The sequence below is a fragment of the Miscanthus floridulus genome, chromosome 7 (genome assembly GCF_019320115.1).
Source record: "Miscanthus floridulus cultivar M001 chromosome 7, ASM1932011v1, whole genome shotgun sequence".
NCBI classification, from domain to species: Eukaryota; Viridiplantae; Streptophyta; class Magnoliopsida; order Poales; family Poaceae; genus Miscanthus; species Miscanthus floridulus.
In genome coordinates, this window is record NC_089586.1 from 4338652 (window position 1) to 4356937 (window position 18286).

General features: G+C 44.9%; 1 protein-coding gene across 14 annotated transcripts; it reads left to right on the forward strand.

The window, feature by feature from the left end:
• The first annotated feature begins 8428 nt into the window (after positions 1 to 8428).
• On the forward strand, positions 8429 to 17789 carry LOC136466423 (lysine-specific demethylase JMJ26-like). Of its 14 annotated transcripts, none has more exons than XM_066464817.1 (19): positions 8429 to 8577; positions 9151 to 9207; positions 9430 to 9486; positions 9588 to 9725; positions 9959 to 10089; positions 10271 to 10376; positions 10463 to 10595; positions 10700 to 10766; positions 10845 to 11580; positions 11685 to 12014; positions 12472 to 12789; positions 12876 to 12948; positions 13029 to 13114; positions 13221 to 13340; positions 13528 to 13604; positions 14310 to 14430; positions 14782 to 15341; positions 15418 to 15826; positions 17306 to 17788. In XM_066464817.1, exons 1-16 carry the CDS (start codon positions 8494 to 8496, stop codon positions 14377 to 14379), a joined length of 2583 nt encoding a protein of 860 aa, XP_066320914.1. In that variant the 5' UTR covers positions 8429 to 8493; the 3' UTR covers positions 14380 to 14430; positions 14782 to 15341; positions 15418 to 15826; positions 17306 to 17788. The 14 variants fall into 14 exon arrangements, with proteins under 14 accessions (XP_066320914.1, XP_066320918.1, XP_066320921.1 ...); XM_066464821.1 differs by having other exon boundaries at positions 15418 to 15536; positions 17306 to 17787; XM_066464824.1 differs by having other exon boundaries at positions 15418 to 15512; positions 17306 to 17787.
• The last annotated feature ends 497 nt before the right edge of the window (positions 17790 to 18286 follow it).

An 18286-nucleotide genomic window follows, 5' to 3' on the forward strand; every position in this document is an offset into this window, starting at 1 on the left:
TTTTCTCCTTGGAAATGTTTAGGTGTTCAAACAGGAAATCCACAACGGGTTGATGCAGAAGTGTTCTCTCAAGGTACACAAGAGATGGTTTGGAGAAAGAAAGTATGACATGATCTGGGTTTACAGAAAAGATAGATGTGGTCAAGGAAGGAAAGCAAAAGAAGAGTAGTAAAGGAAGGTTAGCAGTGGATAGTCGGGAGTAGTTGCAAAAGTCAGAGTGCACATCTTGTCCCAAGCCCTATGCTTAGTTGACCACGCTACGCATGCCGGGTTATTTCGCTGCGTGCCCTACGAACACCGTCTGTGTCGGGATCTGTAGCATCCCATTTTCGCGTGGCCACGGCATCGTGCAGTGCTCGCCATCTTTGTGCACTATGCACTTCTCCTTTTCCCAGCATCCGGTCGGCTCTCGACTCTCATGCCTTGTCCCTCGTACCAGACCCCCCCATTTCCCCTTCCCTTTCTTTCTTTTTTGGTGACACGACCGCCCGCACGCTTGCCTCGTCGAGCAGACCCCCTCTCCTCTCTTTTATTTCCCCCTCTGCCGCTCGCGCAGGAAGCACACCATGTCTCTGACCTTATCTTCACAGCATGCACCGTCTGTGTACCCTAGCCCCGCCGCATCTGCCATTGGTGTGTTGCTTTCCCCTCTCCGTTCGCCTCTATAAATACCCTTGGTCCTTGCTCTTCTTCTTCATCCCCATTCCTCTCACATTCATAGCAGAGCTACGAAATCCAGTTATCGTTGTGAAGCTAGGTTCGGCAGTCTGAGGTGATAGTGTGATCTGAGAAGAAGGAAGGATCCGATTCGTCGAAGAAGTTCAAGTTCCCTTTTTGGGTAGTCAATCTTAGGGTTCACGATGTTTTACTTCTCCGTCGACTATTTCTGGATCTGTTGGTGCTACGCCATGTTTTGGATAATCATCTTCTTGTTGATTCTCCATTGTCCTCGTCTATCTCGACTTCTGGAGTAGGTCTCGGTTGTACCAAGTTGCTCTTAACCATGTATCCCTAGGTCCCGTGTGGTTTAGTATTCAAAGTCGTGTAATCTTTCGTGTAATCCCTGATCTATGGGATGTAATCGCGTTTCCCCTTTTCTGGTTCTAGTTTCGAATCTCAGGATGAGATTCTTTTTAAGGGGGGTTGGTTGTAACACCCTGGTGTTACGAGCGTACTTAGCACCATGATTTAGGCCTAAGAAAAATTTTAAAACGATTTGTCTCGGATTTTGATTTAAAACGTACTCGACATGATGAGTGAATCCTGTGTGATTTAGTTTTGTGGACTCAAATCAACGGCCGAGTCAAATTACTCAGTGCGTAGAAATATCTAGGAATGTCGAACGACGATTCTAGCGGCCGATTGGTTCTGTTAGATTAAGTATGAAAAGCAACTTTTATAAATAGAATAAAATCCATAATTAAAGAAAACAATATATATATGCGTTACGACAAACGTACTCCTATGGTGGCGCTAGTACAGTTGTAGCACGTCCATATCTGTCTGCAAGGCTGTACGAGTTGACCGTCCGCGTGCTCGCTCTTTCTTTTCTCCGCTCGTATGTCTACTAATTATTACTGCCGTACTAGACGTTTCTTTCCTCGCGACCTCGTGCGCGTGGGCCTGTCGGCCTGGCTGCGCTGGCTGCTTGCTCGCTGTGCCATGCGCGTTTGTTTCCTTGCCTTGCCTCTGCGGCTTCGGTCTTGTCTCGCGCTGCCCTATCCTTTTTGTACGAGTGCCTTAATGAGTGTTGGCCGCAGCTGCTGCTTTTAGCGCTCTGCTCTGTTCCCCTCTGCTCCTCGTGTTCGCAAAAGCCAGCGCCTCTTTGCTCCTTTGCTTCGATCTCATGCGCCTGCTCGGCTTTCCCTCCGCGCTCTGCTGCTTGCGCGCCTCGCCGATGCAGTCCCTTCCCCGCGAGTGCGCCCCTTCTCCTCAGCCGCGCAGGAGCCGCTGTGCTCGCCCTGGTCTGTCCCGATCCAGGTGCGCGCCGAGCCACGGTGGATTCGATAGTCGCCGCGCCCCTTTTTCCCCCAGTTCTGCTACTCCTCGGCCGCACAGAAGTCGTAGCCCAGCTCCTATTTTTCTGCCGCCGCCGTGCCGAGCAACCCGCAGTGACCGAAGCACCTGCCCGACCACACCTTCCTCTTCACTGGTGTGCCGCCGCCGGTTCTCCCTGCGCGCGAGTCCCCATGGCCCGCGTTGGGCCCCTGCCACAGCTCCAACTCGCCTCTTTCCCCCCCATCTCTGCTTACTTCTTTGTCGGGACGCCGTTGCCGCGCATCCCGAGCCACCGCAAGTCGCGTGCTGCCGCTGCTCAGCCGCACGCGTCCGGGCCCGCGTTGCCCCACGGCACCCCGCCGTTTCCTGCTGTGGCCACGCGCGTCGCCGCGTCCGTGCCGCGGTGCTCGATCGGACGCGAACCGTCCGCTGCCTGCTACACCGCTGTCCGCCGGTGTTGGTCCTCCCCGTGCTAGCACGAGTGCGCCCACGACCTGGTCCCGCGCTGGACCTCCCCACCTTCGACTCGTGCTCGCCGTCGATCGAGCTTTGCAGTCGCAGCACCTCGCCCTGCCCACGCCGAGTGCGCTGCTCCTCCCAGGCCTTCGTCGTCGTCGTCGTGCCGCACCACCGCGCGGCCAGCCTCGCTGACGAGCCACCCCTTTCCACACTTGGAGCGCCTTCCCCGCGCTGTTCCACCGCCGCCGTGTCTTCCCGGGTAGAAGTGGTTGCCGGTCGGAGCTCCCCTACTGGTGCTCTGCTTTGGTGAATGAAGAAGAGGAGGTTGAAGGGTATGAATCCAAACCGAAAGTTTATACAAGGTTCTTAGTGCGAAATACGCGACTCGAATGAATAGTACCTACTGGACTACGCTTTAGTTTCGAGTAAGAACGAGGGCCATTTCGCAAATGTGCGGAGCACCTGCCACGCTGGGCCGGCCTGAGGCCACCTTTGCTGGGCTGCGGCCTTGCTCTGCGCGCCTGGGTCGTTCGCCCGCGTCGGGCTACCGCTACCCCGCTAGGCTGGCCGGTTACCACTCCCGCTGGCCGCCTGCACCGATTGGGCCCGTGTTCGCTGGGCCACTTCTGGTTGCAAGCCGCGCGCACGGCTTGCTGCGCCGTCCGTGTTCGCACGCCTGGGATGGCCTGCTCGGTCCCCGACTGGGCCGCTCGCGCCCGTCCCTGTGTTGGGCCGTGTCCCCATGCCTGGGCCACGCCCCACCTGGGCCTGCGTGCTCTCGGCTACTGGACTGATAGGGCGTGGCCGCCGGCTCTCTATTTTCTAAATGTTTTGCTAATATATGTTTCTAGCTAACTTGTAAAAGCGAGATAAAATTGTGTAAGTGTCCAAAAACAGTGAAACTAGTTTTGTTAGTCTCCTAAAATTATGCTCTATCTGTTAGTATATTTTGTTCACAAAGTTTGGCAATATTTTTGGGAGCTATATAAGTATTTTAAAATACTTAATATTGTTAAAAGATGAACTTGTAGGAATTTTCGGGATAAATCGGTAATAGTGTTGACTCTAAAAATTTGACAGTAAACCACTAATATTATTATCTACTCACTGTAATTTTTGTAGCTCAATAATAATTAGTTTGCTAGGTAGATAATGATGCCCTATTCCGAATAAAGATCAAATGGAAAGAATGGAATAGAGAAACACCGTTGGTTTATATAACTACACTAATTGTTGGGAAATAACGCCTTATCCGACAACGTGTATATGTAGCCTAAGTATGGTCGTCGTTAGAACTAGCCCGTTAGCTTGAGAGGCATACGTCGTATGTTACGAGTCACGATTGCAGTTGATTAATTACATCTTTGCATTGCATCGCATGCATATCATATAGGTACGATGATGGATCAATGGATCGATCAAAGGATGATTGGGAATCCGAAAATGGTGTAATGGTATTCTCTCCAGGAGATGATGCTATGTGTTTTCTACTCAGTTGATGGTGGATGATCTGAAGATGCAGACACTAACTTTTGATATATCTTACCTAGGCAAGCCCTGGTGCATAACCCCTACTTTTATGCAGTTTAAATTATATATTTGTGTATTAAGTTTTCAGGAGTTGAATGAAACCCACCTGCATATATATATATATATATATATATATCTTTATCCTATGAGTCTTACTAGTATGATAGGATCGTGTAGAATGCTATGCTACAGGACTCCGGTAGAAGTCGAGTGATTGCCTGTCACTCGTGAGAGATAGGAAATATATTATTATTGGATTACTATCACTTGGAAAATATGAAAATGGTGGAAAGGAAAATAGTGACCGGGCAGTGATATGGTTTGGGTATTGGTGAGTGTAAGGAGTTGTGTCACCGTGGACACAGGGTATAGCTTGGTTACACTGTTTTTCCCTGTCTGGTCAGTTAAGGACCGATCGTTGCATATGACTCTAGGTAGGTCACAGACTTATTATCCTGAGCACATACTTGTGTATGGGCACTTGGAAGACTTGTTGCTCTCTTGTTGTGGATCCGGCTCTTTCCGGACCGACTGTCAGGGTTTGTTTTTGGTGGAGGAGGTCCTTGCGCCGCATTGAGTCTGGGACTCAGGGACGAGGGCTTGGAGTCCTAGTTTGGATGAGGACCTAAAAACCTAGGACATGAGAGTGATGGGTTGGTCCTGCTTGTGCCTGGGGTACAAGCGGGGCGTGTGTTTTTGGGGTACCCAGCTGGGGGCATTGATTCGTGAATCGTCGGGCGATCCGGTACGGCTTGTCTGCGGTTTAGTATCGTAGTAAGAACTGAAAGATGAAAGATAAAAGATGGAAGATGGGCAAAGGAAATCTGATTGCTTACCACCTGCTTGAAAGTAGCACAGGTGCTTACATAGAATGGTTAGTTAATGAACCAATGCGGCTATTAATAAAAATCGAATATAAGGACGCACGCTTAGTAATGCTTCCTGCAAATAGCAATCCCACAAGCCAGATAGCCTTGCATATCCTTGGAGTCTTTTCTTTTCTCCTGTCGAGTAAGTCTTGCTGAGTACTAATTGAGTACTCAGGGTTTTATCCCCCTGTTGCAGGTGACAGGGTGGATGCTAAAGCTGACTCTTGTGTGTGGATTCCTCCTGGTGGGACTCAGCGAGGATTCCTTTACGCTGTGATCGTAGTCTTTATTTATAACTCTCACTAAATGTTTTTATAAATAAAAATTGATAAGCTGTTGTCATGGTTGTTATATATCAATACCTTATCATGTCATTAATAGATGTTTATTTCCGTTGTAACTCTGTTCACATGTTTCTATTCCGCTGTTCAATTAAATTATTTATAACTCTGATAATATGATTTCATTCCGCTGTTATATTAATAGATATTATACTCTGATATTGTATTAAAAGTGATGTAAGAAATGGTTATGAATGATGTAAGCTTTATTCTCTCTTTTGTGATCCTAATGACAAAAATGTGGATTTTCGGGTTCTCCCCTAGGGTGTGCCTGACGGAATCGAGTAATTTAGTGTTCTCTCTCGAGTGCTTAGTGTCTAATGGAAGACAAGCACTCCTATGAGGTATTAAATTAGGTGGTTCTACCACACAACCCATAAGCCATATACTGACTTTCATAGCTGCCACATAAGCAAGAAATTACCTAAAGAAACTATAGCTCACAGCACATTGTTTGGTACATGGGCACTTAATAAAATTCAACCAATCCATTCTTTTGTTTTCTCCTTTCCCAATATTCTCTCTCCTCCCTGTACCCATTTTTCTTCTCCCGATTTAGAAAGATCCAAGCTGCATGGTCCTCTTCTCATCCGTAGCCTGATAGGGAGCAGCGGATGGCCACCAGCTAGTGGGCAGTGCATGTGAGTGGGTGGGTGGCGGGCCTGTCCCGGGCGGCATGGTGGGCAGCATGAGTGGGCCAACACGTCGGTAGGGCTCGTGAGGACGGAAGGAGACGGGTGAGCAGAAGTGGTCAGTGTGGCTTGTGACGATGCTGCGCGAGCAGCGAGCGTGACAATGGCAGTGTGAGGCGGGGCCTCACTGAGGCGAGCTCGGCCAAGCATGGCGGGCTAGCGGCGCGTGGCTCACTCACTGAGACATGGTGGGGCGCGCCTGGGAACACGGTGAGGCAGGGATGTAGAGCCGGTCGGGCGGCGCTTATGAGGATGCCACAGGTGGCGCTGGCCAAGCAGCGCTAGCCATGGGGGGCCAGCGGCGATGCAGACCAAGTCGGGGTTGTAGAAACAAGTAGTTTCTCCCTAACGCGAAAGCTGTAGTTTCTTGGCTTCTTGGTTGCAGGGCGAAGGGCCGATGTGGTTCGTCACGGAAACCATTTTCTTCTACTTCCTCGTTAACTTCGCCATACTCTTGGTAAAAGGGGGCCGGCAGTTGAGGTCTCAATATTTGGCACAAACGTTGCAAGTCAAGATGCTTCATTTCAGTACGAAGTTAACTCTGTGTTGTTGTTCTGTGGCTCGATGTTATGGTTATGCACAGTTTTGGTACCAAAAGCGTGTGAAGAGAACATATTCATGTGAAGGAGGCCATGTTTATTTTCATGTCTAAACACAACCTTCCATGGGAAGCGAGGTACGCCAAAGAAGGCAAAGGAGGTGGAGGGGTGCAGTGGAACAAAGGCAAGGTCATATTTTTATAGGCAAGAGGAGAATCCTGGAGTTCCTTGTTAGCAGGAACACGATAAATAAGAACTAGACATGGCCTAAAAATCGAAGTACAAGAAATTAGTGTGACATGACTTGGTATTGCAGTACATGGCATTGTGTAGATTCAGTGAAAATGCATTGGACAAACACAACCTTCCATTTCTCTATTGTGTAGCGAAAGTGAAATATCATCCTGGCTTAATGAGACTGTCCTCCCGATTATTTCCACGGTTCTCAGTTCACTGAAAGCAACATCGTATTGTAATGTGACAACATATAGATATATGCAGTTATTATGAGAGTTACCATATGGGTTCAGATCTTATTAGTCCACATTGTTCCATGATAGGCAAATAAATTGATCGTACCAACTAAACTCTCAGGAACAATGATCAATGTTCGAAAATACCAAAGATAATAATTGAACGCTTGATGAGTTTTTTCATGCTATAATGCTTCATTTATACAAAGAAAAGATCATAGGAGTGACAAATATAATACTCGCTCCATGTTCCTTGCAGCGATGCATCAATATTGCGAGAAGACAGAAAATTGTAGCATGAAGGGTCAATATCATGAACAGATTTGGCATGCAATATGTTGCTATCTAGCATGGATGGATGCTCTTCCAGACAAAGACGACAAAAGGGCATCAGACCGGATGCATGCATGAAATGTCACAATCATACTCTCTTTCTCTCTCATGTATTATTATGTGGTGACGATGACTCTGAATAGCTCTACAGTTCTTTTTACCTGATCATGCATAGGCTCTACTCTGGTCATAGAAAATTGTTATTTGTGGTGCAATTAACTTCGTCATACATATTAACTTATCAACGCCAATCAAGTACATGGCCAGGCTTTCAAATCTTTTTCCATGCTAGAATGTGTCATTTCTAGATAGAGCGCTATTTTTTTTGCCTCGTACTAATAAACAATGCTAGAGCGATAGTATTAGATATCACCACCAGACCCATATAAGCATCTAATTTTGGCATGCATGTTTTAACCACTAGCGTTGATGTTTTCTACAAGAAGAAGCCATAAGGACAAGTTGCAACAGAAGGGAGGCATGTATGGCATGGTGACACTGTAGCATGCATGGACTATCTAAACGACTGCATGAAGAAGAATCTAGGCTGCTGTGCAACTGTTCGGCAATCAAGCCACACAAATCATATCGGACGGCGCTGGTAGAACAAACTAACGTGGCCACGTTCAGAGGCCGCAGAGCCGGGTGACTCTTGTTTTCTGACGACGAAACAGTTCGGTTGGTGACGTGGGACCTAGTATGGCAGAGGGATCAGAAACACATCCGCTCACTCACATAGGATAGGAGTACGCTGGTACACCTACACTTGACTTGAGCACGATGTCAGTCAGGCAGGCCGGGTTTGGGGGATCGGGCATAGTGGGCCGGTTTGATTTGGTGGTCGGCCTGTCAATGCCAAGCTCCAAGCCGGGCCGTATCGGGCCCCCCACTGGCGGCGACGATCCCACAGTAACAACAGGGTAACTTTTCCTTTTTCCTACCGCCAAAGCACCCGCGCGGCGATTCAAAAAGTGCGCAGGGCAACCCACCCACGGGAAAAACCACGGGCCCCAACAGACCGCGCCGTACAGGTCAGGTGCCTCCCTCCTCCTCGGCACACGTGCGCGCGTCACTGCCCGCTGGGCCCGGCCCACCGCCCCACCCCGCGCCTCGACACCCGCTCGTGTCCATGACGCGTGGGGGCCGTCGCGTCGACCCACCGAGTCATATAACGCACCCACACCCCGTCCCGTTTCGACTTTCGGCTCCGCCCGCGCCGTACCTCACCACGCCCTCCGACTCCGCCGCCGCCGGTTCGGATGCCGCCCAAGCCACGCCGAGGCCGCGGGCGCGGGAGGCCAAGGAAGGACCCCGTCGCCGAGGACTCCGCGCACGCCACCGAGGTATTCGACACGACACGGCACTTGTTAAGCTAGGTCTCCGCTTCCCCTCCTCCTCCAGCACCCGGTTCCCGCTTTGCTTCAATCGCGCTGCCGCTCTGCGTGGACGGGAAGATGAGCTGGCTCGTCCGGATTTGGTTCGGGCTAATTTCCCCTCCCAGCAAGCTGTGTACGCTGCTTGCTTCGCCGCGCGGCCTCGCTCTAGTTACTTATAAGCGTGGATGCGGAGGCACGGGGGGTTACCCGTTGGCATTGCTGCGGTCTTCGCGTCTGCCACCATTCGGCTCCTTCGATTGGGATTCCAGCAACCCCTTTGATTTCCCCCTTCCCAATGTCTTTACTTGTCAAATTTGCATCTCCCCCTTCCCCTTTAGGCTTAGCCCGTCAGGTCCAGCTGTTTCCTTGCTTGCGCTTCTTTGAATGTTCTACTGGTGCTCATTTTTTCTTGCATAAAGAACCAGAGCTTTGTCTCTGCTCCTTTTGTTTTTTGAGTGACAGCAGTTATTTAATTGAAGAGGTCATGCAGTGATTTGATTTCTGCGATACGCTTATTGGTCGTTTTGGCTTGGTTTTCAGGATAACGGTGAAAATAAGGGTGATGAAGAGATGCTTCGACCACAGGATTCTGCTAATGTCAGTGTTCTTTTCTTTGATGTTTGTTTTCCTTTCCATCAGGTCCAGCTGTTTCATTGCCTTTGCTTCTTTGAATGTACTAGTGTTCTTTTTTTTTCATGCATACCGGAGCTTTGCCTGTGCTCTTCTTTTTTTTAAATAATAATTCAGTAACAACAATTATTTAATTGAAGAGGGCATGCGGTGACTTGATTTCTGCGATATTTTTGCCTCGGGTTTCAGGATAACGGTGAAATCAAGGACGAGGACGAGATGCTTCAACCACAGGATTCTGCTACTGTCAGTGCTCTTTCCTTCTATGTTTATTTTTCTTTCCCCAAAAAGGAATTGAACACAGATCCTAAACATTGCCTATGCTCTTGAATTTCATTTTTCTCTAGGAGAATGGAGATCAAGGGAGCGGGGAAGCCCTGAGACCTGCACGGAAGCGAAAGAGGGATCCTGTTGCTGACGTATCTTCTCTTCAATATGATGCCAAGCGTCTTCGGGACAGGCCGCCTGTGACAGTGCAGCCTAAGGTGGGGGTTTTGAACAAATAAGGTCTCTATGTGTTTTGAGTGTAGTTATGGTCTTGTTGGTACTTTTCATTAGATGCTGCTATTGCAGCTTGTGCTTTGTTTTTCAAACGCTGTCAGTGTCTGTTACGCTTCCATTTGGCAAATGTGTGCACTCCATGTTTTCTTGTTTCATTTGAATTATAAATCTACCTATATGTACATGCATGACGTATGTTGGTTACTGGAACTGGCAGAGTACAAAAAAGACGGATGGTACTTCAGCTATGTGTCATCAGTGCCAGAGAAACGACAAAGGAAGAGTTGTAAGGTGCCAGGGCTGTAAAAATCATAGGAGGAGATACTGTGTGCCATGCATCACACGCTGGTATGGCCCTTCCAATGCATCCATGCTGTGACATTGCATTTTCATTTTTGCTTTCTAGATCCATGACTCTTGTCTTGTCCCTTATGCACATTATCCTCTTCGCTCACAATGTTATTGCATTTTCTTCTTCTTTTTTTGTTATTAATGTGCACTGTTTGTGTTCATGGCATGATTTTAACAGGTATCCAAATTTATCAGAGGATGATTTTGTGAATAAGTGCCCGTTTTGTCGCAATATTTGCAATTGCAAGGCTTGTCTGCGAATGAAAGTACCAAAAGAGGCAGAGGTACGCCTTTGCTATCTTTATATTTCCAATTCAAGTCATGTTGGCTGTATGCTTTACATGTTCACCGGCTCCTTAATTTTCATCAGAATGTCAACTGGAAGGTGTCCAAAGAAGATGAAATTAAATTCTCGCTGCGTACTGTGCACTTTCTGCTCCCTTGGCTGAAAGAACTCCACCACGAGCAGATGCAAGAGAAAAGTGCCGAGGCTGCAACTAAAGGTAGTATGATTGCAACGTCAGCATTTAGATTTAAGTTTACGTGCATGGTTGCTACTCATTAGTCATTGATATTTTTGGTTCTCTTCCTAATTTTGCTATATTAGTAGGGATTGAAGCAGGCAAACTGGGGGTCCCTCTAACCATTTGTGGAAAAAATGAACGGATATACTGGTCAGTGTGGCTTTACTTACAAAGCATATGCAAATTATTGGTTTTATAAGCGTCTAATTCCTTGTTATATTTCTACAGCGACAACTGCAGGACATCTATCGTTGACTTCCACAGAACCTGCAATAAATGTAACTACGATCTCTGTCTGCGGTGCTGCCAGGAGCTTCGTCGAGGCCTTGTTCCTGGTAATGGTACCAAGGCTGATGGTGAAGGCAAGGAAGATTTGCAATTGGGAGTTAGTCATGATAAATTTGTATGTAAAGGGCCATCTGATGAACAGAATGGCATGTTGATAGATAATGTAGTTCCTGCTGACAACAGCACTTCTAGCTTGAGACAGTGGAGTGTGAATAACGATGGAACCATACCTTGCCCACCAAATGCATTTGGTGGTTGTGGGAGCTCTCTTCTCGAACTTAAGTGTTTGTTTGAAGAGAAGTTTATTGCTGAATTACTGGAGAAAGCAAATTCAGTGGTCAATAATGGCTCGAAGGTGAAGATGGAAGGATCAAAATGTTACTGCTTCACTGAATCCGGTGACATGGATGTTGGTATATCGCGGAAATCGGCTTCCAGGGAGAATTCCTGTGATAACTACATATATTGCCCAACCGCTACAGATGTCCAAAATGGAAGTTTAGATCATTTCCAGGAGCACTGGTTGAAGGGTGAACCTGTAATTGTCCGTGATACGCTTGCATTGACTTCTGGATTAAGCTGGGAACCGATGGTTATGTGGCGTGCCTTACGAGAGAAGAGAGACAAAGTTGAAAGGCTCTCAGTTCTTGCTCTTGAATGCTTGGGTTGGTGTGAGGTTTGTAATATTCTCGTGACTGTTGTTATTAGCTGGAAATGATATGACTTTCCGAAATGAAACTTCTAAAAACTAATGATACTTTTCATGTACTCTGAATGCAGGTTGATGTAAACATTCATATGTTTTTTACGGGGTATTCACGTGGGCTTGTTGGTCCAGACGATTTGCCCCTGTTACTTAAGCTTAAAGATTGGCCACCACATCGTTCTTTTGAGGAGCGGCTGCCTAGACATGGTGCAGAGTTTATGTCTGCGTTGCCATTTCGCGATTACACAGATCCTAAATGTGGCCCTCTTAATCTGGCAGTAAAGCTTCCTGAGGGTGTTAATAAGCCAGACCTTGGTCCAAAGACTTATATTGCATATGGTGTTTCCAAAGAGTTGGGAATTGGTGATTCTGTCACCAAGCTTCACTGCGATATGTCTGATGCGGTAAATATACGGTTTTGCATATGCTTCTTGGCATTGATATGCAACTCAACAATAAAGACTTGCCTTGTTTAGGACTTGACAACACTTGAATTTTACAGAGCTACAACACTAGTTTAGGTAATAACTGCTTGAAGTCCTGAATTTGGTGTTGTTCTAGCTGCATCTATGTTATTGTAATGACTTAATGCTATTTAAAGTAGTTATATGGGTGGCAGTTTTGGCTGCCCATAGTTCTGGAAAATCTAGAAACAATGTCTCAGTTATCAAGAATATATATATATATCTGCCAGCTTAATGTTCCTGGTTTCATTTCTGTCCATTGGTGATTCTTTTTCTATTATTCTTTTGTTTTTTTTGCTAAGTTTCATATGTGGAATGCCACTTCCTAATTCCTATTGCTTGAACTGGTCAATATCATCACACGTAATTTTATTTTCTATTTCTATTTCTTGAACAGGTCAATATCCTCACACATACTGATGAAATAAAACTCAAAGCAAAAAGGATTGCAGCAGTGGAAAAGAAGAAGCATTGTTTAGAAATGAAGAGTCTCTCTACCAAGGAAGAGGGAAATGTACCCGAAGAGGGAAATGTGCGTGGACTAATTACCGTGGCTCCTGAGTCAGAAGATGACGCCCCATCCGTAGATGAAAACCAAGCAGAGGGTGGTGCATTGTGGGATATTTTCCGACGGGAAGATGTGAGCAAACTGCATGATTATCTAATGAAGCATGCAGATGAGTTTAGGCATTGCAACTTTGAGCCAGTGAAGCAGGTAACCAGACTTGATATTCGGCCACAAACGTATGTTGTACCATCTGGCATCCAATTTCATGTTGAAGAGCTATCCCTTTTTGGCAGGTTACTCATCCTATACATGATCAGTGTTTTTATCTAACAAATGAGCACAAGAGAAAGCTTAAGGAAGAATATGGTTAGTTAATTACCTTTATATCTTTTTGAACTTGAACTTCGCCCTAGTGATATTTCCTTGTTTTCGTGCTACTTTTGCAGGAGTCGAGCCTTGGACATTTGAACAGAAGCTAGGTGAGGCAGTATTTATCCCAGCAGGATGTCCCCACCAGGTTAGAAATTTGAAGGTATGACATGACAGGACATAGAAACAGCTGTCCATCCCCACTGCCATCAGTGACATGCTCCTTAATCAAATTAGCTGCTAATCAGTGACACCTTTTTATTGGGCAGTCTTGCATAAAGGTTGCACTTGACTTTGTTTCTCCGGAAAATGTGCGAGAGTGCATCAGGTTAACAGAAGAATTCCGTCTGCTTCCGAAGTGGCATAGGGTGAATGAAGATAAACTGGAGGTTGGTCACTGACTCTGTCCTTACTCCTGTAACATTTGCTGATTCTTTTTATGATTGTAATATGTTGTGTATATTATGTCGATTTTTGTCTGCCTCAGCTTCTGTATCCTCTCTATTTGGGCATTCTTATCTTTCTGGACTAGATACTTAAATTTAAATTCTGTGTCTTGTCGATCTGCAACGGCAGGTTAAGAAGATAGCTCTTCATGCACTCAATCAAGCTATTAAAGATATCACTGATGGATCATCTAATAGCAATGGAAGGTTTGTTGCGATAACTCTTTCCCCCAACTGTTTATTCTTTGTGATTACATAAATAGTGAATGCATAATCTTCTATGTTTGATTATGGTGAGACCCCCATGTATCAACATTTTTCTAGAGTGCTTTGCCCTTTTCCCATAATGTTCTCTGGATTCTTGCCCTGCTGTACGCAGTACACATTCATCTATTTGTCTAGGTGCTCTTGCTTAGTTACAATTCTAGAATGTGTTGTGTTCTGCATAAATGTATCTGGTCCATCAGGGAAAAAAATGTCTGAATGTAGAAGTAATGTTACAGGAGTGTTTCTTGGTACTGCTGATTGCCTTCTGAAAATGAATGTATCATGCTGTCACCAAAATGAAATCAAATTGTGGTTCATCTCAGTTTGATCTGCCCTGTTCGCTCCACATTTAAGCTGCTGCTTGCTTGCTTGCTACTGCCTTTGCTGCTTGGCTGCTGCAGCGCAGCTAGCCGAATGACCCTTGCGCTGCTGGGGTCATTGCCTTGGAAATTTTGTAGTCTTCATTCGAACATGCTTTGCATTGCCCATTTGCCTGATTTTGAAATATCTTGGCACAGATGAATTAGTCGATTGGGTTACACAATCCTTTATTTATGTCCTGTATGATACTACACCTTTTCTGTAAGCAGTTGATACCGTTGTAATAAATATGATATTACTAAGTGGTTTCTTGATCTTGCGCAGCAGCCCAAATAACGAACTCAAAGATGAGCCTAGCTCAAGTGAGTCAGCGGAAATGGAGCAAGGAGAGTGACCAGCGCAAGGCATGCCGACCTGATTGAGATTTATGTGGCTTCATATTTATGTACGTGGATCATGCTTTTGTATGGCCGGTGGTTTGGCCATTACTCTGACAACAAACTGATAGATATTACAAACGGATAAATATTAATCTGGCCTAGGCGCCTGGCCAGCCCTATAGCTATCGTGTGAACAGTAGTTCCCTATTTGACACTTATATGTGACCCCCTGGCCCTTGCAAGCTTGAATTTCTCTATTTGATATACACTTGAATGTCCTTAATTTACACTGTTGTTCAATTTCAGCCTCTTCTGTCAGTTGGCTGTGTGGACCAAGTTAGTTCTTTTGTCATATTGACAAAATTGACCCCTAACCATTTGGCATTCTCCCAATATTGCTTGAACCGTCAGTGCAGACCTGTGAACTAGCCTCTCCAAACCCTAGATCAGGCAACTATGGCGATGGAGGCGAACACCACGACTGGCACTCCTATGGCGAGCATCACAACACGGTGGATGCATGGTCACCTAGGGTGGCCTCAACCGGCGGCGCATGGGGCTGATTGTGTGGCGACTCGAGGCAAGGCTAGTCGCGGCATTATGGCAGGCATCGCAATAGGGTGGAGGCACGCTTGCCTAGGGTGGCCTCACCCGACGACGCTTGGGGCCGATCATGTGGCGACCTGGGTCGGTCTTGCCCCGTGGCGTGAGGGCATGCATGTGTCGCTACACAAGGGCTGTTGCGGTTGATGGCTCGAAGTCTTGCTCACTCGGCGACATAGGCCTGAGCTTGGGTGATGGCTTGAGGCTTGCTAGCCTGACAATGGAGGTGCGGCTTGTGGCCCGATGGTGGCCTTAACCCGAGGCACAGGTCCACCCGCACATGGTGGCGCACATGCTCGCCCAGAGGCCTCGGGTTGGCCTCTCCTAGCAATGGCGCATGCGCAACAATAAAAGCATCATGAATGGCTTAAGGGTGAGTTGGGCATCTGTATTTTTCTGGTTTTGTCTACCTAGCAATGATAATGCATTAGGTTGTTTTTTACTTTCAGGATGGATCCAGATACAATTTATTTGCTCAAAATTAAACTTCATGGCAATCATGAGAAAGCCACAAAGGATGTGAGATGTTTTTTCCATTGAGAAGGTCGTCGATCTGATTTGAAAGATTGTAAGAATCTTATATTGAATCAATTGTAGACCAGTGCCCTCCAGGTTATTTGGAAGTTGCACACATCCAATACTAAGATGTTCCTGAAACTTTTCCAAAAGTAAAATCAGACAAAGTGTTGATGTTTGGTAAACAAAGACAAAGGTCGTCAACATGTTCACTTAATATTGTGATCTACCTCTATCACTGAATGGCATTTTGATGTGCAAGAGCAGCATCAAAATACAATAGAACAAGATGAAACGTGTAGGTGTTGATGAGAAGATTATGTACTCCCTCTGTTCCAAATGGTAAGTCGTTCTATCTTAGCTTTTCTAGCTACGTAGTTTTTGCTACGTATCTAGAGATACATTATGTCTAGATACACGATAAAAATGTCTATATCTATATAAGCCGGAACGACTTACAATTTGGAATGGAAGGACTACTTAGAGAATAACCGCCAAAGAAGAGGATAAGGACCACCAAATCAGCTTAAAGTCCCATTGTGCCATTTTGGTGGATGAAGTACCAGCAACACATATGTCTTTTCCACATAGGTTTCAATGTCACATGTATTCTCATGATTATTTGGAAAAACCTACAAGCTTGTGGTGAATTTTAATTACTCTCTTTGTCACCACAGTTGAACCTTGGAAATTACAACTAAGAAAAAAAGGAAAATAACACTAGTTTTGGAGCATTGAAATAGTACTCCCTTTGTACCAAATTATAAGACGTTTTGGCTTTTCTGAATACATTGTTTTTACTATGTATCTGGACATAGTGTATGTTCAAGTGAATAGCAAAAACTATATATCTAGAAAAGCCTAAACACGTCCGAAATTATAAGTCGTTTTAGCTTTTCTAGGTATGTAGCTTTTGCTATGCACCTAGATAGACAATATGTCTAGATATGTAATAAAAGTACTAGTTCTGAATTTATAAAAGCAAAAATGACCTAGAAATTAGATAACTTGTCGATCTTTGTTGTCCTAAAATTTCATGATTTGGCCAACTGGTCTGGAAGTTATGGAATTTACAAATTCCCTGTCAGGTTTTGCATGTGTTATGTACATATATGAAAGGTTGTGCTTTTTGACTTAGCCCTTAAATCATCTCTTGGTGAAAACAACAGAGTTGTAGTACTTTTCTTAGGCTTTCTAAATGTTAAAGAACATAACTTTTGGTGGACTAGAACTCCATTATAGATGTCTAAAGCTTAGTGCCAGATTCTGTCCAAGTCTGGACAGAAATGCTTATTTGTGTTGTTTGACCTTGTTCACTTGTGAATCAGCTCTGGGTGATGATAAGAAAGTTATAGGCAATTTCATAAGCTTTCCAAAAAGTCCAAAAACACCTTTGTTGGATGTTTAGATCTCTAGTTATGGCTAAAACGAGTGCGTACTGTGCTGCTGTCTAGAATTTGTAGATGTTTCTCATGTCATTTAAGCTCGCTTTATATTTTGAAATTATGTTATTGTAAGTATTTCACAGTTAAGTTGTTTCCTCTAATCAGATTTGAACTCAGTATTCTACTAAATATTTGTGAACTTAATTGTAATATTATTTCCGCTGCAAACTCCTTGTATGTGATGTGTATTTGCTTAATCGAGTAAGATCTTTGTTGTGATGTGGCTTATTTGAGGTCCTTCGTGACACTCGATGGACTATCGGGTTTATATGAGTAACGGTATGCGCGTGACAACGTTCTTAGCGAGGGCAATCATACTTGATCTTGTATAAATTGTCTTGTTCTGTGACAACTTTCTCTGCTGCCATATATGCAGGTACAAGTCAAGAAGTGGCTCAAATAAGTCTTAGTCAATTTCCATTAAGTTTTCTTCGATCGTATACCAAAAACACTTGCTTGTGTGATGGACAAGGACAAAAGGAGGATGCAATGAGCTCAAGGAGTAGCAAACATTGTGTGATGGACAAGGACAAATGGAGGATGCAATGAGCACAAGGAGTAAAAGAAGGCAGAGCGTGATTCTCATATGCTTAGTTTTTTGTCCTATGTAATGGATGTGGACTTGGTGTGTATGTGAACTTAAATGTGTGTACACCTCATGTGTCTGAAGCGGGCTATCCAGCTACTCATGAATTGTAACTGTTAGGCCAGTCTCATTGGGGATTTTATGTCTCTTTTTCTAAGACTTCTAGATACTAGCAATAGTGTAAACTAGTTTTATTCTCATAAAAATCTATCTCTTCATTTATACTATGTCATGTCAATTTATTTAATACCTATGATACTCAAGAAAATAAAAATTGTCTCTTTTTCTAAGATGTCTAGTTATTAGAAATAGTATAAACAAGTTTCATCCTCATAAAATTTATTTATGTCATGAAATTTTTATCATCTATCTCGTTATTTATATGTCATGTTACCATAAAACACTCGTGAAACTTTCGAGACTAGCGTTAGAGCTGGGCGGGTCTTCTCTTTGTTGGTCTGCCTTCGAATCCTGGTACAACTTATTGTCTGTCTGTGTTTGAATCCTGGTACAACTTACTGGAATGCTAGGGAGGTGCAACTTATTGTTGTCTATGTTTGAATCCTGGCACAACTTACTCTCGTATTTTTTAATTTATTAGTGATATTCTGATGGTGCAATATGATTGACCTGGTGCTGGTGGTTGCATATCTCAGATTAACTGATTATTGGTTAATAACCACTTGAATGAAAGTATATGTCAATACATATACATTTAAAGAATCGTATGAAAATAGCAAAAAAGCGAGGACGTTTCCATTTGAACAAGAA

Bases quoted from the DNA above. Each gene is read 5' to 3' on its own strand.
- LOC136466423 (XM_066464818.1), top strand. From the start codon at position 8,494: ATGCCGCCCAAGCCACGCCGAGGCCGCGGGCGCGGGAGGCCAAGGAAG. The intron at 8,578-9,150 runs GTATTCGACACG...CTTGGTTTTCAG, and splicing joins ACTCCGCGCACGCCACCGAG to GATAACGGTGAAAATAAGGG. The intron at 10,090-10,270 runs GTATGGCCCTTC...TGATTTTAACAG, and splicing joins GTGCCATGCATCACACGCTG to GTATCCAAATTTATCAGAGG.